Raw genomic sequence first — 17,196 nt, forward strand, 5'->3', positions numbered from 1 at the left:
CGGGAACCTAGAGCCGCCGGGAGCCGGCCGGCGGGCGAGCGGGTGGACGCGGCTGCTGGAGCAGCGGCGGCGGCGGCGGCGGCGGCGGCGGCATCTCCTCCTCACATGACCCCACTGTTTGTCCCCGTGATCAGCGCGAGCGGCTCCCGTGTCTCCTCCGTCCCCTCCTGCCGCGCGGCGTGAGCGCCGGGCTCGGGGCCCCCCCGGCCGCCCGCCCCCTCCCCTCCCTCCCCTCCCCTCCCCTCCCCTCCCCCCCGGGCCCGGCGCCCCCCCCGCCCCCACCCCCCCATGGACATGCTGGACCCGGGTCTGGATCCCGCTGCCTCGGCCACCGCTGCTGCCGCCGCCAGGTAAGGGAGCCGGGCCGGCCCGTGCCCCCGCGCGCCCTGGTCCCGGCCCTTCGGCCTGGCGACCGGGCCGCCATGATCCCGAGCGGCCGCCCGGCCCAGCTCAAAATGGAGGCCGCGAGGGAGGGGGAACCGGCACGTATACCCCCGGTCCCCGGTCCCCGAGAGGCTGCCGTCGCAGACTGGGCCGGGCGGGATGGGGGCCCTGCACCTGGGCGAAGGAGCGGGGGTGCGGGCACCTCTGATCCCCTCTTCTTCCTGTGCCTCCCGCAGTCACGACAAGGGACCCGAGGCAGAGGAGGGTGTTGAACTGCAGGAAGGTGAGTGCTCGCGGGGCCCACCGGGGCCGCGACCTGCGCCCGGGAGGGCACTGGGGGCGCCCTGGCCCGCGCCACCTCTGACCATCCCCGCGACCCTCCTCCGACCGCAGGCGGGGACGGGCCTGGGGCGGAGGAGCAGACGGCGGTGGCCATTGCCAGCGTCCAGCAGGCGGCGTTCGGCGACCACAACATCCAGTACCAGTTCCGCACAGAGAATAATGGAGGACAGGTGAGGCTGCGGGCCCGGAGCCCGGCGGGCAAGTGGAGGGTTGAGTCCCGGGCGGGCGGGCTGGCGGGCTGGCGGGCTGGGAGGGGCTCGGACCTGGCCCCTGCCCGGGCCCCAGCGCGGGTCTCGCTGCTCTGCCGCCCCCTGCAGGTGACGTACCGCGTAGTCCAGGTGACTGATGGTCAGCTGGACGGCCAGGGCGACACAGCAGGCGCCGTCAGCGTCGTGTCTGCGGCTGCCTTCACAGGGGGGCAGCAGGCTGTGACCCAGGTGGGTGTGGATGGGGCCACCCAGCGCCCCGGCCCCGCTGCTGCCTCTGTGCCCTCAGGTCCCGCAGCGCCCTTCCCACTGGTAGGTGCCCAGCATCCTCTGGGGGAATGGAGAAGGGGTACTGGACACTGACTTTGTTCTTGGGGAGCGCCAAGGGGGTGGGGCACGTGGAACTAAGATGCTGCCTTCAGGCCTTCAGGTCAGATCTCTTGTTTTGCACGGTGAAACCTGGGGCAAGACCTTCGGAACATCTTTTTTTTGTTTGTTTTGTGAAATGGGAATCATGGTCACGGGGCACTCTCTTAGAGTTAAAAGTGGGTCAGCTCCCCCAAGTGATTGCTTAGTATCTGTCAAGTTCCAGGGCTGTGAGACACAAGGCAGAGTGGGACACAGGGGTTCCCCACTCTCTGTAGAGAATGCAGTAAACATCAAATATGGTGGCTAGGGGAGGGATTGGGAAGCAAAGATGGCTAAGGGTGGCCTCTGTCCTCCTGCTCCCTAGGCTGTTATCCAAAATCCCTTCAGCAATGGCGGCAGCCCGGCTGCTGAGGCTGTCAGTGGGGAGGCCCGGTTTGCCTATTTCCCAGCGTCCAGTGTGGGAGATACCACGGCTGTGTCCGTACAGACCACAGACCAGAGCTTGCAGGCTGGAGGTAAAGGAAGGAAGGGGCCAGGGCGGAAGGCAGGGGAGGCAACAGGCCTAGCAGGGAGGGAAGCTCCCCCCGAACCCCCAGCCAGTTCTGACTCTACCCCCAGTTTTAGCACTAACCCCCGCTTTCCCTGCAGGCCAGTTCTATGTCATGATGACGCCCCAGGACGTGCTTCAGACAGGAACGCAGAGGACAATTGCACCTCGGACACACCCCTACTCCCCGTACGTGCAGGAGACCTGGTCCCAGGATTGGGAACGCTGGGAGGGCCTATTGTGGGCAGCCAAGGAAGAGGAGGTTTTCCTGGGATGGGAACCAGGCAGTTGAATACACAGCAGGCAGTTGGTGTATTTTTTGGTCAGCTTCAGCTTTTCTAGTTTAAGTAAAGAAAATACCATTTTCTCCCTTTCTCTGTCTCTACACATCGATTTGTCTTGCAGAGATCATTTTTCAGTCTGACTCCTTAATAAATGTTTGGACACACGGGCTGGAGGTAACATGTACCCATTGTTTCCATTCTCTTCTAGGAAAATTGACGGAACGAGAACACCACGGGATGAGAGAAGGAGAGCTCAGCATAATGAAGGTAAGGTCAGGCAGGAGCTGCTGGGCCTCATGGGCTCAACCCCAGCTGGGTGTTTGGAGTCACTGATCAGTGGCCGGGTTATTGATCCAAGTGCTCAAGAGGTGTTGGTTGAATGCTGGGAAGGCAGAAGCAGAGAGGCTCCTTGTCAGGAGCAGATATAGGCAGGAGGCATGAGCTGTAGTATGTTTGTCATCCTGGCTGGGGACTCTCAAGTAATGACCAGCAGTTTAAGTGGCGAGTTTCACATTCATGTGTGGATTTTCTGCTCTTCTGGGAAAGTTGGGCTGCTCTGGCGCAGCCAGACCTGCCTTCCCATGTGGCAGCTGGTTTGCTCAAGCCCCCCACCCCGCTGCCAGCCTGGTTTCCAGAAGTAGCTCTGATCTGAGAGAGAGTGCATCTGAAATGAAGTTGCAGAAAGTCTGTGTCTCTGGCTTAGGCCAGAGCATGAACATGTCCAGGGAGCACTTCCACTCAAGTAGCCGTCATTTGGCAGATACTTCCTGAAGGAGGATTCTAGGCTGGCCAGTATATGCCCTGTGCTAGGTATGGGACCTAGCGTGGAGTGTTTAGGAAACTCGGGGTGGCACAAGATAGTGTGTGACTGAACACCAACTGGAGGAGCAGGTGATATTTCCCCAGGGAGGTGGCCTTTGGGAGTGCCTGTCCAGCAGAGGGAAGCACAGGAAGTCAGGGTGGAGAAGGATTGCTCTGGGGGTGCTGGTTTGCTTGTAGCAGAGGTTCCTTATGGAGTGCTTGGGAGGGCCAAGGAGGGCCTTGAATGTCAGGGTGAGGCCTTGAGAGTCCTCACTGTGTTTGATGAGGGGTGGCTGACGCAGCTATGCTCTGAGCGGCTCGGTGAGTTCAGACCTTTACTCAGCATATATGTGCTAGGTCCCAGCCCCTGTTCTAGGCCTCAGATACACCCAGATAATGAAACAGGCACCTTGGCTCTCAGAAGCTGTTCATTCTGGTGGGAGAGACAGAAACTACACAAAAGTGCAATAAGACGTCAGGGAACATAAGTCATGTGTCATGTGAAGGAAGATAAGGCTGGTAAGGACTTAGAGGGTTATGGCGGCAGGGAGCTCTGTGGGCCCCTCTAGAAGTGACACTTGAGCAGGCGCCTGAATGGGCTGGCCACAATCCTGAGGAAGAGTCCCAGACAGTGAGGGATAAGCAAGTACAAACACCCAGCTCAAGCTGGAACAGGCTCGGTGTGATTGAAGAAGAGCAGAATTCAGAAAAGAAAAGAGGAAGTTGGCAGAATCATGGGAGGACTGGCCAGGGCCAGATCACGTGGGTCTTGTCACAGGCCCTCCCAGGGCCCCTACTCCTGGATCTTTGTGCTGGTTCAAGGGGAAGTCCGCAGAGGGCGTGTATGTGGAGACTGGATACTAAGGGTGATGGGATGCCAGAAGCTAGGAAAATAGGAGGTGACTGCAGCTGTGGGCCTCAGACAGGACAGGGCGTGAAAGAGGGTCAGGGGAGGGGACAAGCTGTAGGAGAGAAGAGGCCAAGGCTGAAGAATCAGGATTTTATGATGGGGTCAGGTTCATTTAAAGGGAAGCAGTGAGCGTGAGCTTGGTTTTGGGGTGTGGTGGGTTTGAGGGGTCTCCTATTGGCTCCCGGGCAGTCCCAGCTCTACTACATACCCGTCTTGTGACCTTGGACTTCATCTCTGTGCCTGTTTAGTCCTGTGTACGAATGTGTTAACATGACTACCCCGAGGCTTATAGTGAGGGTGCGGCGCATTGAGATGTAAGCCCTCAGCTACCCGCAGGCTAGCATGCTACCTGGTAAGACCACAGCAAACAACTCTTGGAAGATGAGCCAGTCACTCTCCACCCTACTGTCACTCTGCCCCTCACTGGCTTAATCCAGCTCCCAAGTCTTGACTCTTCCTCATCCTATAAAAGTCAGTCCTGCTCATGACCTTGCCCTTTCTGACCAGGTGCAGCCAGACCACTCTCTCCTAACCTGCAGAACGTTTGACCCACCCTCTGCCCGGCAGCCTCCCTGTACCCTTGGCAATCTGGCTCATTTCTCTACCAAAATGGCTCCATTTAAGGTCACCCATGACGACCTCATTGCCAAATCCACTAGCTTCCTTTCCTGCCTGCACTCCAAGCATCTGGCCCTGCTCGTTCCCCTCCTCTCGGGAACATTCCTTTCTACTCTCCTTGCTCTGGTTCTCCTTCCAAGCCTGTTCCTGAGGGCAGGGCTTCCTGGTCACCTGGAAAGCTTGTTAATGGTCACCATCTCTAGGTTGTCCTCACAAGATGCTGAATGGGTAGGTCCAAGGGGGTCTGGGAGTCTGCACTAAAACAAGTTCCCCAGGTGACTCTTGATGATGGGTAAAGTTGGGAAGCTGCTTTGGCTGTTAGTACCTCCTGGGGTCCAGTGGTCAGGAGAGTGAAACATCAGGCCCGGGGATGGTCAGTCTCCCCTAGTCCCTATCCCCAGATGTTGGTGTGTGTCATTTCTCCCAGGAGAGGGTCTGCGGGATTTCTCCAGAAAAGTATGTGACTCCAAAAAGATGAGAATGTTCCCTGATGTCCTCCCAGGGCTCCCCTACCCCGTGCACTGCCTACAGCTGTCTTTCTGTTCCATCTCTCTTGTGCTCCTATGGACCCATATTTTGGGGTGTTCGTTCCAAATTTCTATTGCTGGATGTCCTTGAAGCATCTCACACTCAACTTGTCCAAACCGGAACCTGCCATTGTCCCTCCTTTCCAAAGCCTCCTTCTTCCAGAGCAGCAAGAGGGATCCCTGTCATGACTACCCCAGCCAGACCCGAGAGCCAAGCCACTTCAACTCTGCCCTCTTCTTCCCTCACAGCTGCAGGACCCGAGACGTTGTGCCAAAGTGGACCTCCAATCGACCTTTTCTGCTTTTCCCTCTTTCCCATATTTCTTGATATCACAGGGGCCCATCTCTGGGCCGCAGGCAGATGTCTTCAGGGCCCCCAAGGAAGTCAGTATACTTGGTGTAGCAGAAAGGGGAGTGGTGGTCCCCAGCAGTGACTGGGGGCCAGTGTGTCTGTCCTGCCTGAAAGGTGGTCTCACAGTGCCTGCCGTTGCTGCCGTGTCAGGATTTGGGCTCACTGCTACCAGAACCTCAGAAGAAGCCAGAAATCCAGGTCTTTACGTGAAAACTAATTTCTTAGCTGCTTTTTCTATTTCATTGGTTCCTACTCATACTGTGACCAGTTTATTTGTTCTGCTTAATTGGGGTTTAGTTTGCTGGGTAGGGTGTCTTCCCCCAGCTTTTTAAGACGATTTTTAAACCTTTCTTTTTTCTCAGCATAAGCCTTCATAGTTGCAGATTTCATTCTTACGCTGCTTTAGCTTCATGCCGTTTGGATACGTTGTGTTTTCTTGTTATTCAATTTGGAATGTTTCTTGTTTTCCTGATTATTTTTTCACTGACCCATGGGATTATTTAGAAATGTGTTGTTTAACTTAGGAATGTTTATGGGTTTTCTGGATATCTTTTTTTTTTTGGAACATTTATCTGTTTGGCTGCGTTGGGCCTTTGTTGCGTCATGTGGGATCTTTTGTTGCGGTGCCCAGACGCTGTAGTTGTGGTGTGAGGGGTTAGTTCCACAGTACGTGGGGTCTTAGCTCCCCAAGCAGGGGTTGAACCCACCTCGCTGCGTTTGCCAGGCGGATTCTTAACTGCTGGGCCACCAGGGAAGTCCCCTGGTATCTTCTTGTTACTGATTTGTAAATGAGTTTTGTTGTGATCAGAGAACATACTCTGTGTATAACTTAAGTCCTTCGAAATTTACTGAGACTTTATTTTACGGCCCTAAATACAGTCTATCTTGGTGAAAGTTTCTGTGTGTGCTTGAAAAGGCATATCTGCGGGTGTGTGTGGAGTGTTCCATCAGTGGTAACTAGGTCACGTTGGCTGACAGTGTTCAGATTTTCTGTCTGCTCGTTCTGTCAGTGACTGAGGAGTGTTGATGTCTCTAGTTATATTTGTGGATTTGCCCATTTCTCCCATTAGTCCTGGAAGGTTTTGCTCTAAGCTGTGTTTTGAATGTTATACGGCTGTGGCTTACGCCTTCTGAAGAACAGGCACGGCCTTGGTTCTGACTGGTCTTCCTCCGTTTCGGTTGTGCTGAAGTAGTCACCCCACGCCACAGGCCTGACCACAGGCCAAGCGGGGCCCCAGACTCGAGGGCTAGACCCCTCGGGGAAGAGCACACAAGGTCCAGACCCACTGACAGGGCATTCAGGGCCTTTTCAACCTATTTCTGCCACCTTTTTCTTGTCCCCCTGCCCCAACTCCTGCGCCCGCCAGAGTGTTTCCATGTCGCCTTCTCTGGCTTTCATGATGCCTGGCTGCCTACGGTCCTTCCTCTCAGAAGCCAGCCCCCATCTTTCCGTTCTGAACCTCTCTCTGAAGGGACAGTCCCCCCCACTCCGCGGGAAGCAGTACTGCGCCCTGGCATTCCCCAGGCACTGGGTGCTGTCTTCAGTTGTAACTCCCAGTCTGTCGTGTCAGTGTCTCCCATTCATGTGAATTTCACGTTGGTGTTGTGAGTGCCAGTCCAACAGCGATTGAGTCCGCCATGGACTCTGGCCTCGCAGAGTGCCCTGCACACAGTAGGGCAAGCAGTAAGTTTTGAAGAAGTGAATATGAGCTAGAGGTGCCCCCTACCCCCAGCCCAGCCCCCAGCGAGGAAGCAAGGAGTGGACATGGGATGCGGTTGCAGCATGGGGCCCAGGCTCAAGGGCGCCAGGCTGCAGGAGAGCAGCGGAGGGCGGCTGTCTGCTCGCGAGCTCCTCAGCTGGCACCTCAGAATGGATGTGGAGGCCGGGGCGGACTCAGCTTCGCTGCTATCTGGGGCCACAGATCCCCAAAGACCGTAAGACATGGCCGCCCTGGCTGGGAACGTTCACTCACCAGGGTAGTGATGGGGCACATGGCTGTGTACTACCCCAGGGCCAGGGTCAGGTGAAGCTCGATACCGGGCAGTATTCTTATTCCTGTGGTAAAGGGAGGTTGTGGGAGGCAAGAGAGGAGAATGAGGGAGGAAGCAAGTCCACGTGGGAGGGTGTTGTCACCCAGGCCAGAGTGGGGGCACTTGAAAGGACCGGTCAGCAGCGAGTGGACAAAAGCAAGCACCGGGGGAAGACAGTCAGGTTTTCCTCTAGTGGCCAGGCACGTTCTTTGAGGGAACAGCTGGGCTGAGGGGCAGTGCAGGCCTCAGGAGGAGAGGGGGTCAGGGACAGCCTTCTGGCCCACCCCACTTTTCTCACTCGCATCCCGACCCTCTTCCCCAGTCACCCAAACCTGAGAAAATACCCTCCTTTACCCTCCTTTCCAAATCCCATCCACAGTCTCCCCTCCCTACCTGCATCTGTCCGTGGACGGCCTTGGCAGTAGGTGAGAGTGTGGGGCCCACTGGGCTTTCTTGTGTGTCCCTAGCAGTGCCTCGTACTGTGCTTAGAAGGTGAGGAAAGGCTGGGACAGCTTTCTCAGTGAGCCCCAAACCAGGGGTCTCAGGCTGCAGTGCAGGCAGCCCCCAGGCCACTGTCATAAGTCATGACAGGCCACAGCAGGGATGCATAGAAGCCCTGTCTGCAGGGGGCAGCTGCCTCTCGACTCAGCAGACAGAGACAGTAGTGTGTTATAAATCACACATCTGGACTTTCCAAGTAAAATCTGCCAGTAGCTTGTCAAACCTGGCCTTCAAGATAGGGTCGCGGTGTTTCTGGGTGACCCAGTGAGTATCCTGATGACGGGCCAGGCCCCTGAGAACTGCAGTGCCAGCCGGGGAAGCTGAGGATTGTAAGTGGAGTGAGATGTGGTCGGACTGGGGTTTTAATGATGAAGAGGAAAACAGGACTGTGGGGTCCAAAACTTGGGATACATGAGTACCGCCATGGAGAATCAAATTCAGGGGCTGTGGGGACTGGAAAGGGTCACCCGGGTCCTGTGTACAGGGACTCTGGCCCCTTCTTGCCTCCCAGGAACATGTGCCCACTACACCACAACTCCTTTTTTCAAAAGAGGCCAGTTGTTACGTGAACTTTTCTAATTTTTAAATGTTGACTCAAATTTTTCAAAGCCTGCTGGGTCAACCAACAGAACAAACCCCGCAGCCCCTCAGCTGTCGATGCTTCCCTGAGGGTACATGTGGCACTTGAGGGTGGCACTTGCATTTCTTGGCTCCTACTGAGGAGCCATGTGGAGCGGGCTAGAGCCGGCTGCCTGGGTTCTGGTCGGGCCCCTGCACTGCTGGGCATGTGACCTCGGGCGGGCCTGGCTGTGCCTCGGCAGCCTCGGCTCTCGTGGCATCTGCCTCGGGAGGTGACTCGCCCGGACACAGAGGGAGCGCTGTGGACATAGCCTTGTTCCTACTGTTCTCGCCACAGTGGAGCGGAGGCGGAGGGACAAGATCAACAACTGGATCGTCCAGCTTTCAAAAATCATTCCAGATTGTAATGCAGATAATAGCAAGACGGGAGCGGTGAGTGTCCCCCTGGTCCCCCAACCCCCTTGCAGAGAATCCGTCTTGAGTGCTGGGCATGGGAGTCGTCTCGGGCTGAGACGACTGGTGGGCATCGGCTGCCAGGCAGTTCTCACTGATGCTCATGCCCACCACCCCCCAGAGTAAAGGAGGGATCCTGTCGAAGGCCTGCGACTACATCCGGGAGCTGCGCCAGACCAACCAGCGCATGCAGGAGACCTTCAAGGAGGCCGAGCGGCTGCAGATGGACAATGAGCTCCTGCGGCAACAGGTGAGCCACAGGGCTGCGAGGGCCGGGACAGGGGGTGCCCAGGAACCCCAGGACGCAGGGAACCAGCTCTGGCTGCTTGTCCCCCGTGTCTGGCAGATCGAGGAGCTGAAGAACGAGAACGCCGTGCTCCGTGCCCAGCTGCAGCAGCACAACCTGGAGATGGTGGGCGAGAGCGCCCGGCAGTGACACCACCTACCGTGCGGCGGGGGCCGCCTCCGGGCCCCCACCGTCCCCTTCCTCAGCCCTTAGCACAGAGAGGGACAGACGCCCCTCCCCCAGCTGCGTTTTTTATAGTAGATTTTTAACAAAAAAAATGGGGAGAAATAATGCATTTCTGTGGATAAGCGCCCACCGCCCTCCTCAATTTGGAAACCACATCCCCTCCCCCGTTTGTCCATCTCCCTTCTCCCGGCCCCCACTCAACCCAGCACTTCTAGTGGTCTCACCTGGAGGCCAGAGGGAGGAGGACAGAGCCCCTGCCACACCCCGCTGCCTCCTCGGACTCTCGAGGTACTGAGACCAGGGTGCTTATGGGGAGGAGGGGGTCTTGCGGGGGGCCTGGACCCAAGCAGGGAGGCCACGTCCCACCCCACCTCTTGTTTCTGGAACCCTGCTCCCCTCTGGGTGTGTGAGTGTGTTCTAATTTTCTTTATGGAAAAAATGGACAAAAAAAATAGAGAGAGAGAGGTATTTAACTGCAATAAACTGGCCCCATGTGGCCCCGCCTTGTCTGTCTGCGTATTTGTCCATCTCAGATGTGGGGAGGGGTCTGGGGTCTGTGCAGGGCTCCCGGGGACAGGGCCTCGCTCTTCTGTTCGTGGCTGTGTACCAGTCCCGGCCATCCCGCGCCGCCCGGGACCCAGTCTGTTGGTTGTACAGATGGAGGAATTAAGGAATGAATAGTGTCTTTGAGGCCCCAGGTGGTGCATATGTGGTGTGGGGGGCAGGGGGAGCTAGGGTCAAGGATATGCCACGTGTTTTTGGAGGAGAGGCTGGGGTCTTTCATGTCACGAGTTCCTAAAATCAGCACCATCTCCTAACCCTGCCTTTCTGGGCTAACGCCCTCCCCTCTGCACCAGCCAATGATGGGGCCTGGCCTTGGGCCCCCCACCCTCAGGGAGGGCAGATGGCCAGGAAGCCAGGCTTGGCCCGTCAGCCTGTCGCCTTGCACCGCGACTCTGGCGCCTGTGCTGTGACCCCTGCCCCTGGTTGATGATGAAACCTGGCCTGAGCTGAGATGATGCCGTGATGCCTGGGGGGTGCTGCTGTGTCTCCCTGTGGGTGAGCATGCAGCCCCCATGCAACTCCAGCCACTCCCAGAATCTAGGTCTGGTCACCTTGCTGAGCTCGCCACCCCGCACCCATCCCAGATACCCCTGGCTGGTTTCTTCCTTCCCTCTGAGAGCCCTGTCTCCTGTCCTGGCCATTCCTCTGTTGGAGCGTGAGGCTGTGTGCAGCTGGGGGAGCCTAACAGATGGCAGGAAACTTACTTCCCAGGGTCCCCTGTTTTCATGCTTTTCGAGTGGGCCTTGGCAGCTGTTCAGGGCCAGGAAGAAGAGTTCATTCCTTGGCAGCACCATCCCCAGGCTCATAGCATTGTCATTGGATGGCCCAGGAGTGAGAGAGAGAAGATGGCCAAGGGCCTATCTCTGGAGTCACGATCTGCTGTTCCCCTGGGCCGTGTGCACCCTAAGATGGTTCAGGTCGTACGTAGCAATGAGATTGCCAAAGCCAGGCATCCTTGGTTCAGCTCCTCTTCCATCGTATGCAGGAAGCCAGCCCTCCAAAGGAAAGCCTGATTTGTGGTGTTTGCCAGTGTCTGTGGTGTAAGTACACCCACCAGTGGGGGTTTCAAGGTGCCAACATGTTGTTCCCGACTGGAGTTGGGCTGCACACGGTGTGCTCATTGAGCCAGTACAAACATGGTCCAGCAGACCCCCTGTGCCCTCCTGTGTTTTCTGGAGGCAGGAAAGCCTGGTAATGAGGACGCAGGACCCAGGGTGGAGGCCCAACTCTGCCTCTGGCTGACCAAGTTTTGGCAGTGTCTTAAATCTTTGCCTTCAGCTCCTCCCCCTAAAAAGTAAAGAAGATGAGTCTCTGGACTTCCCTGATGGGAGTCCAGTGGTTAAGAATCCACCTGCCAATGCAGGGGACATGGGTTTGATCCCCAGTCTGGGAATCCACATGCCACGGGGTAACAGCCCATGCTCCATGACTACTGAGCCTGTGCGCTGCAACTACCGAAGCACGCACACTCCAGAGCCCCTACTGTGCAACAAGAGAAGCCACCGCAACAAGCCCAGGCACCGCAAGGAAGAGTAGCCCCACTCCGCTGCAACTAGAGAAAGCTCATGTTCAGCAATGAAAGACCCCAGGGCAGCCATAAACAAATAAATGATAAATCTTTAATTAAAAAATCTTAGGTGGGCATGGTGGGCTCCTTTCCCAGGAGCAGGGTTTGGGAAGCCAGGGGGTTGGTGGCTGAGAAGGCAGCTAGGGCTTGAAAGCAGAGCAGAGCCGGGGATGGGGCGGGCAGGAGCTGCTCAGAGGCAAGGTCGCACGGGCTGAGTTAACACAGAAATGAGTCAGTGTATCTGTTGGCTTGTGAGGTGCAGTCATCGGATGCTCGCTGTTACCGTCACCACTGTCCTCTTTGGCCAAAACTTCACAGGAACATTTTCCAGATCCACAGGGCCACGTCTTATGGTTCTGACCCTTGAGAAACCCCATGTGTGCTGGGGGCTCCTGTGGACATGGGCGCCCCAGGGTTCCCTCCCAGAAGCCAACTTCTATCCAGTGCCACTGTGGGTTACTGAGTGCCTGCTCTGCATTAAGCCCTAGCCTAGAGAGTGGTGACCAAGCCGTGAACAAGGTAGATGAGAGAAGAATACTCTCGTGGAGCTGGTATCCTGGCCAGGGAATGAGTGAACTTAAGGAAACGCTTGTGTTTAGGAAATGCTGCTCACCAATAATAGAAAAGATGGTGGGAGAGTGACAGTCATACTGCTCACGAATGACGAGGTCAGGAATGGTGGGGGCGGAAGAAACCTTACTCCTGCCCTTCGATCCGTTCTACCGCAGGGGCAAAAGAGGGAATTTTTTTTTCCTGAAGTCAACAAGGTGATGTCATGTTGGGGAAAGTGTCTCGCAGGTGGCTGACTAGAGGCGTGTGTCAGCGGTCGTGTCTGCCCCACCTCCTGGACACACCTCTGCCGGCCGAGGGTGACACAACCTTGTTCCCTGTCACCTCTGTTCCCGCTTATCTCTCCCGCCTTTTCGGCGCCACCACCTTCTTGGAAATGAGTCGGGCCAAAGGGGAGAGGGCTTCGCATCCCCGCCTCCCCCAGGAGGACCCATAAAAGCATCTGTAACTGGGCTCCCAGACTCCAGAGCAGGTCCTAGACCTAACGGCAGGACGGCCAGACAGACGGCACAATGGCACTGAGCACACAGACCCGGGCCACCTGCCTTCTGCTCCTTGTCCTGCTCAGCCTGACCAGCGGCTCTGTTCTCCCTCCCCAGGTGAGAGCCCACAGCGCCTGGGGCCCCGGAGGGCAGCCGGAATCACCACGGCCCCTGGGAGACGACTGCAGAGGACAGCGGGAGACCCCCAGCATGGGGGCGGAGCTCAGGGCAAGGGAAGGGGGGACAGGCAGCTGTTCAGAGCGCCGAGATGGGGTACCAGGTGGCAGGGTCTGGGGAGCCCTGATCTAATTCCACAGTGATTTACTGAGTGCCTGCTCGGCAGTAAGTCCTGTTCTAGACAGCGGTGACCGAGCTGTCTTGAATGTTCTCATGAATATTCTCATACATCCTGGGCAGGAAACCAGCCAATGAACTTAAAACAAGGAAATACTTGTGTTTAGGAAATGCTATTCCATGAATAACGTAAAAGATGGTGGGAGAGTGATGGTGGGGGTTGGCTATTTGTGAGAAAATGTGATTTGACCTGTGTTTGGGAGGATAAGAGAAGGGGGCAGCCAGCAGGGACAGAGGTGGGGGCAAGCACCCGAGGAGCAGAGGGCTGGGTGAGTGAAGGAGATGGTAACTGGGGATGAGACCAAGGGGTGGCCGTGCCAAGTCTTGTAGGCAAGTGCAGAGGAAGCCCTGCAGGCCTGGGGAATGGGGAAAGCTGAGATCTGACTGATAACACGTGGGGAACGGGTTGTAAGGGGCAAGATACAGGGTGGGGATGGGCCTCCCAGCCACGGAGGGTCCTATGGAAGAGTGAGCAGCTGTACAGAGAGAAGGGGACAGATCTGGGATGTTTGCAGACAGGAGAACCGCCCGTGGGAAGGAGAGGAAAGGTCCGAACGAGAGGCCACTCCTGGGACTCCAGCTGAGCCAGGAGATTCCAACCCCTGGGGAGGCACTGCTCCGGGGGAACTAGACTGAGAGCTCTGCCAGGGCCCTGCCGTCCTCAGTACCCCCTTTTGCTTTTCACAGACACGACAGCTCACAGACCTCCAAACTCAGCACACAGCTGGAGCAGCATCTGGCTTGACGGTGAGAGCCCCTGGGACTCCCCTCTGAGCCTCGCCCACCTTCCTGTTCCTGCGCCACCTACGCCTGGCTCACTGCCCTTCCTTCCCACAGCCTGTGCTCCAGAGGCAGAGACGAGACACCCACTTTCCCATCTGCATCTTCTGCTGCGGCTGCTGTCGTAAAGGCACGTGTGGGATGTGCTGCAGGACATAGATCACCCCCCAAACCCCCCCGGGGCCCTCCTCCTTTATTTATTCCTGCTGCCCTCCAACAATAGTCTTGAAATAAAATGGCTGGTTCTAGCTCCTGTTTTCCAAACCAGAGTCTCTGCTTTCTTTGCTCCCTGCCCAGGTCTAGCCCAGAGGCTTGTCTTGGGCCCTGTCTCGGAGGGCCAGTCCTCCTCAGTGGGGTGTGCAGGGTCTGTGTGTACTGGGAGGTCGCAAGGAAGCTTGGTGAAGGATATGTTTTCTCTTCTTCCCGCACTTCAAAAGACCTTGAATTTACTTTGCAACAGCAGGGAGTGAAAGTTCAAGTTTTCTTTTTGAAATCTTCTTAAAAAACAGGGGTAAATTCAGATCCCTAGCAAGGGTTCTCAGGGCAAGGTCTGGGGACTCCTCCAGGGCCCCACAAAGTAGAGACAACTAAAGATGCTACCTATCTTTCTCACACTCATTCTCTTGAGAACAGACTGTGGAGCTCTCCAGAGGCCCCATGACATGTGTTGATCTTATCCTTCTGACAGCTAGCTGATGGTGTGCTTTGCGTCTGGTGCTTTAAAAATGTCCCAGTTTCGGGACTTTCCTGGTGATGCAGTGGTTAAGAGTCTGCCTGACAATCTGGGAGTCTTGGGCTCAATCCCTGCTACAGGAACTGGGATCCCACACGCTGTGGGGCAGCTAAGCCCAGGCTCCACAACAAGAGAAGCCACAGCAATGAGAAGCCTGTACATCACAACTAGAGAGTAGCCCCCACTGGCTGCAAGTAGAGAAAGCTCACTTGCAGCAACGAAGAACCAGTGCAGCCAAAAAAATAATAAAAGATAAAAAATACCTAGTCTCAATTTCTAATAGATAAAGCAACTATAAAGATGACTCACTAGAACAAAAGGTTTTTGAAGTTCTCAACAAGTTTTCAGAGTATAAAGGGGTCCTGAGACCAAAAAGTTTGAGAACCACTGGCCTTCAGGGAGCAGACAGGGGCAGTAAATGAGTGAGGCCTGATGGATGTGTTTCACAGGAGCGTCTTCAGTTGTATGCTCTCAGCTAGGACATGCTTGGCCTAGGACCCATAGGACAATACCATTCACCTCCACAGGGCTTGAATTCCCTCCCTTTCTTCTTGAAAACTGCATTCCTCTCAATTTATGTGATTTGCCCGCTTTTGACAGAAGAGGAGATGCAGGATGCATTTCATTATCATCTTAGCCCGTGAGAGCACATCGGCGCTCGCACGATGATAAAGGGCCTCAGCCGCTTGGCCTCAGTGTTGTGTGAAGATAGGGAGTGGGGAGGCTGGGGGTCCCCTTCAGTGAGGGCTGCCAGGCAGGGCTGCCGCGCCCACTGGCAGGCCAGACATCACTAGAGCTACTTTCCAAAAGAAGGTGGCGATCCTTATTTTTACGTGAAATTTCCTGATTCCTAAAATCTTGGCAACTGATGAAAGGAATCCAATTTTTAAAAAATCAACACTCTGGGAGCCAAGCTAAACCCAGCTGGGAGCCAGATTGGTTCTGCACACCATCAGCTTCTGCCTTGGAAGCCACAAGAGGCTCGTCCTCTGCCAGAGGTTTTCCTAAACAGGGATGGAAGGACAGGGAGAGGAAGAGCTGTGTGGGGAGCTTGGCTGCACCTCTCAGCTGTGGGATTTCTCAGGCGTCCTCGCCCCACTCTGAAACCCCACCTCCTCATGTGTAAAAGGAGAGAAGCTTCTAGAGTCCTCAGTGCTTTGGACTGTCATGATGCTCAGCAACAGAGGAGTGTGAAGTGGTTTTGGAAACCGACCAATGCCTCATCAACGGGAAGCATTCGTACTGACAGAGGAGGTGGAGGCCTCTCAGACCCTGCTCATAAATAAATACCCCGGAGGTGGGAAACTTGAAATCGCTGATTTCATTTGATGACACCAGGGCTTTTTGAAAAAATATTTATTTTTATTTATTTATTTGGCTGCACTGGGTATTAATTGTGACATGCGGAATCTTTGTTGCGGCATGTGGGATCTAGTTCCCTGACCTGGAAGTGAACCTGGGCCCCCTGTATCGGGAGCGAAGAGTCTTCGCCACTGGACCACCAGGATCATCCCCACACCCGTGCTCTTCTCTCAGCTTAGCCAGTCCTCCAGGTGGTCCTAGTGATGGGAAGCAGAGGTACCCAAACATCAGTGTGCACCCAAATCTCCCAGAAGGCCTAGTGAAAGACAGACTTGGCAAGTCCAGGGTGGGGCCCTGGAATGAGCATTTCTAACAAGCTCCCAGCTGATACTGCTGCTGCTGGCCTGGGGGCCAGACTTCAGAGACTCCTGTTGTTGGCTGACGGCACAGAGCGCCTCTGGGTTAGACCAACCACCTGCTCCCAGTCAAGAGCATGTGGAGCAAGGGGGCGCAAGGGCTTGATTCTGTCCTGAGGTGAGTTTTGCTCAGTCTGTACAATGTTTTAGGTAAAAATTGGGCAAATACCTAAAGACTGAGATATTTCACATAGAAATCTGAACTCCTGCTGTTACAGACTGAACTAGGTCCCTCTGAAATTTATATGCTGGGGTTTCCCTGGCAGGGCTTTCCTGGTGGCTCAGATGAAACAAAGAATCTGCCTGCAATGCGGGAGACCTGGGGTCAGATCTCTGGGTTGGGAAGATCCCCTGGAGAAGGGAATGGCTACCCACTCCAGTATTCTGACCTGGAGAATTCCATGGACTGTATAGTCCATGGGGTCACAAAGAGTCGGACACGACTGAGCAACTTTCACTCTCTGGCAGTCTGGTAGTTAGAACTCAACTCAGTGCTTTCACTGCTGGGGCCTGGGTTCGACCCTTGGTTGGGGAATTACGATCTTGCAAGCCACACGGCCAATAAATAAATTAATTAATTAAACGTAAATGTTGGCGTCTTAACCTCCAATGCAATTGTGTGAACTTATTTGGTGATAAGGTCTTTTTTTTCTTCTTCTTCTTCTGATTGCTTGGCTCAATATGTGCGATCTTAGTTCCTGCATCAGGGATCAAATCCCCATCCCCTGTGTTGGAAGTGCAGAGTCTTAATCACTAGACCATCAGGGATGTCCTTGGATAGAGTCTTTACAGGGATAATCACATTAAAATGAGGTCATTAGGTGGGTCCTAATCCAGTAGGTTTGGTGTGCTAATAAAAAGTGGAAACTTGGACACAGAGACCCACATATAGGAGACCACCACGGGGATGTGGAGACTCTAGTCTCCAGCACCATGAGACCATCTGTTGCTGTTGTTCAGTGCTGAGTTGTGTCTGATTCTGCTCCTTCACCATCTTCTGGAGTTTGCTCAGACTCATGTCTACCGAGTCAGTGATGCCATCCAATCATCTC

At 55.4% G+C, this 17,196-nt stretch overlaps 2 protein-coding genes across 4 annotated transcripts; both read left to right on the top strand.

Annotated features, from left to right (window-relative positions):
- Positions 1–278: 278 nt before the first annotated feature.
- USF2 (upstream transcription factor 2, c-fos interacting) lies at positions 279–9,885 on the top strand. 3 transcript variants are annotated; one of them, XM_052655665.1, is made up of 10 exons: positions 279–350; positions 621–667; positions 778–896; positions 1,044–1,244; positions 1,666–1,816; positions 1,950–2,037; positions 2,341–2,399; positions 8,789–8,883; positions 9,026–9,154; positions 9,251–9,885. In XM_052655665.1, exons 1-10 carry the CDS (start codon positions 289–291, stop codon positions 9,338–9,340), a joined length of 1,041 nt encoding a protein of 346 aa, XP_052511625.1. In that variant the 5' UTR covers positions 279–288; the 3' UTR covers positions 9,341–9,885. The 3 variants fall into 3 exon arrangements, with proteins under 3 accessions (XP_052511625.1, XP_052511626.1, XP_052511627.1); XM_052655666.1 differs by having other exon boundaries at positions 1,044–1,163; XM_052655667.1 differs by lacking the exon at positions 1,044–1,244.
- A 2,699-nt stretch (positions 9,886–12,584) lies between these two features.
- HAMP (hepcidin antimicrobial peptide) lies at positions 12,585–13,852 on the top strand. Its single transcript, XM_052656721.1, has 3 exons — positions 12,585–12,676; positions 13,601–13,660; positions 13,751–13,852. Exons 1-3 carry the CDS (start codon positions 12,590–12,592, stop codon positions 13,850–13,852), a joined length of 249 nt encoding a protein of 82 aa, XP_052512681.1. The 5' UTR covers positions 12,585–12,589.
- The last annotated feature ends 3,344 nt before the right edge of the window (positions 13,853–17,196 follow it).

Source organism: Budorcas taxicolor, chromosome 18 (assembly GCF_023091745.1).
Source record: "Budorcas taxicolor isolate Tak-1 chromosome 18, Takin1.1, whole genome shotgun sequence".
Lineage (NCBI taxonomy): Eukaryota > Metazoa > Chordata > Mammalia > Artiodactyla > Bovidae > Budorcas > Budorcas taxicolor.

Excerpts from the sequence above, each read along its gene's own strand:
- USF2 (XM_052655665.1), top strand. The coding sequence starts at position 289 with ATGGACATGCTGGACCCGGGTCTGGATCCCGCTGCCTCGGCCACCGCT. Across the intron at positions 668-777 it reads GGGTGTTGAACTGCAGGAAG|GCGGGGACGGGCCTGGGGCG; the intron begins GTGAGTGCTCGC and ends CTCCGACCGCAG. Across the intron at positions 2,400-8,788 it reads GAGAGCTCAGCATAATGAAG|TGGAGCGGAGGCGGAGGGAC; the intron begins GTAAGGTCAGGC and ends TTCTCGCCACAG.
- HAMP (XM_052656721.1), top strand. The coding sequence starts at position 12,590 with ATGGCACTGAGCACACAGACCCGGGCCACCTGCCTTCTGCTCCTTGTC. Across the intron at positions 12,677-13,600 it reads GCTCTGTTCTCCCTCCCCAG|ACACGACAGCTCACAGACCT; the intron begins GTGAGAGCCCAC and ends TGCTTTTCACAG. Across the intron at positions 13,661-13,750 it reads GAGCAGCATCTGGCTTGACG|CCTGTGCTCCAGAGGCAGAG; the intron begins GTGAGAGCCCCT and ends TCCTTCCCACAG.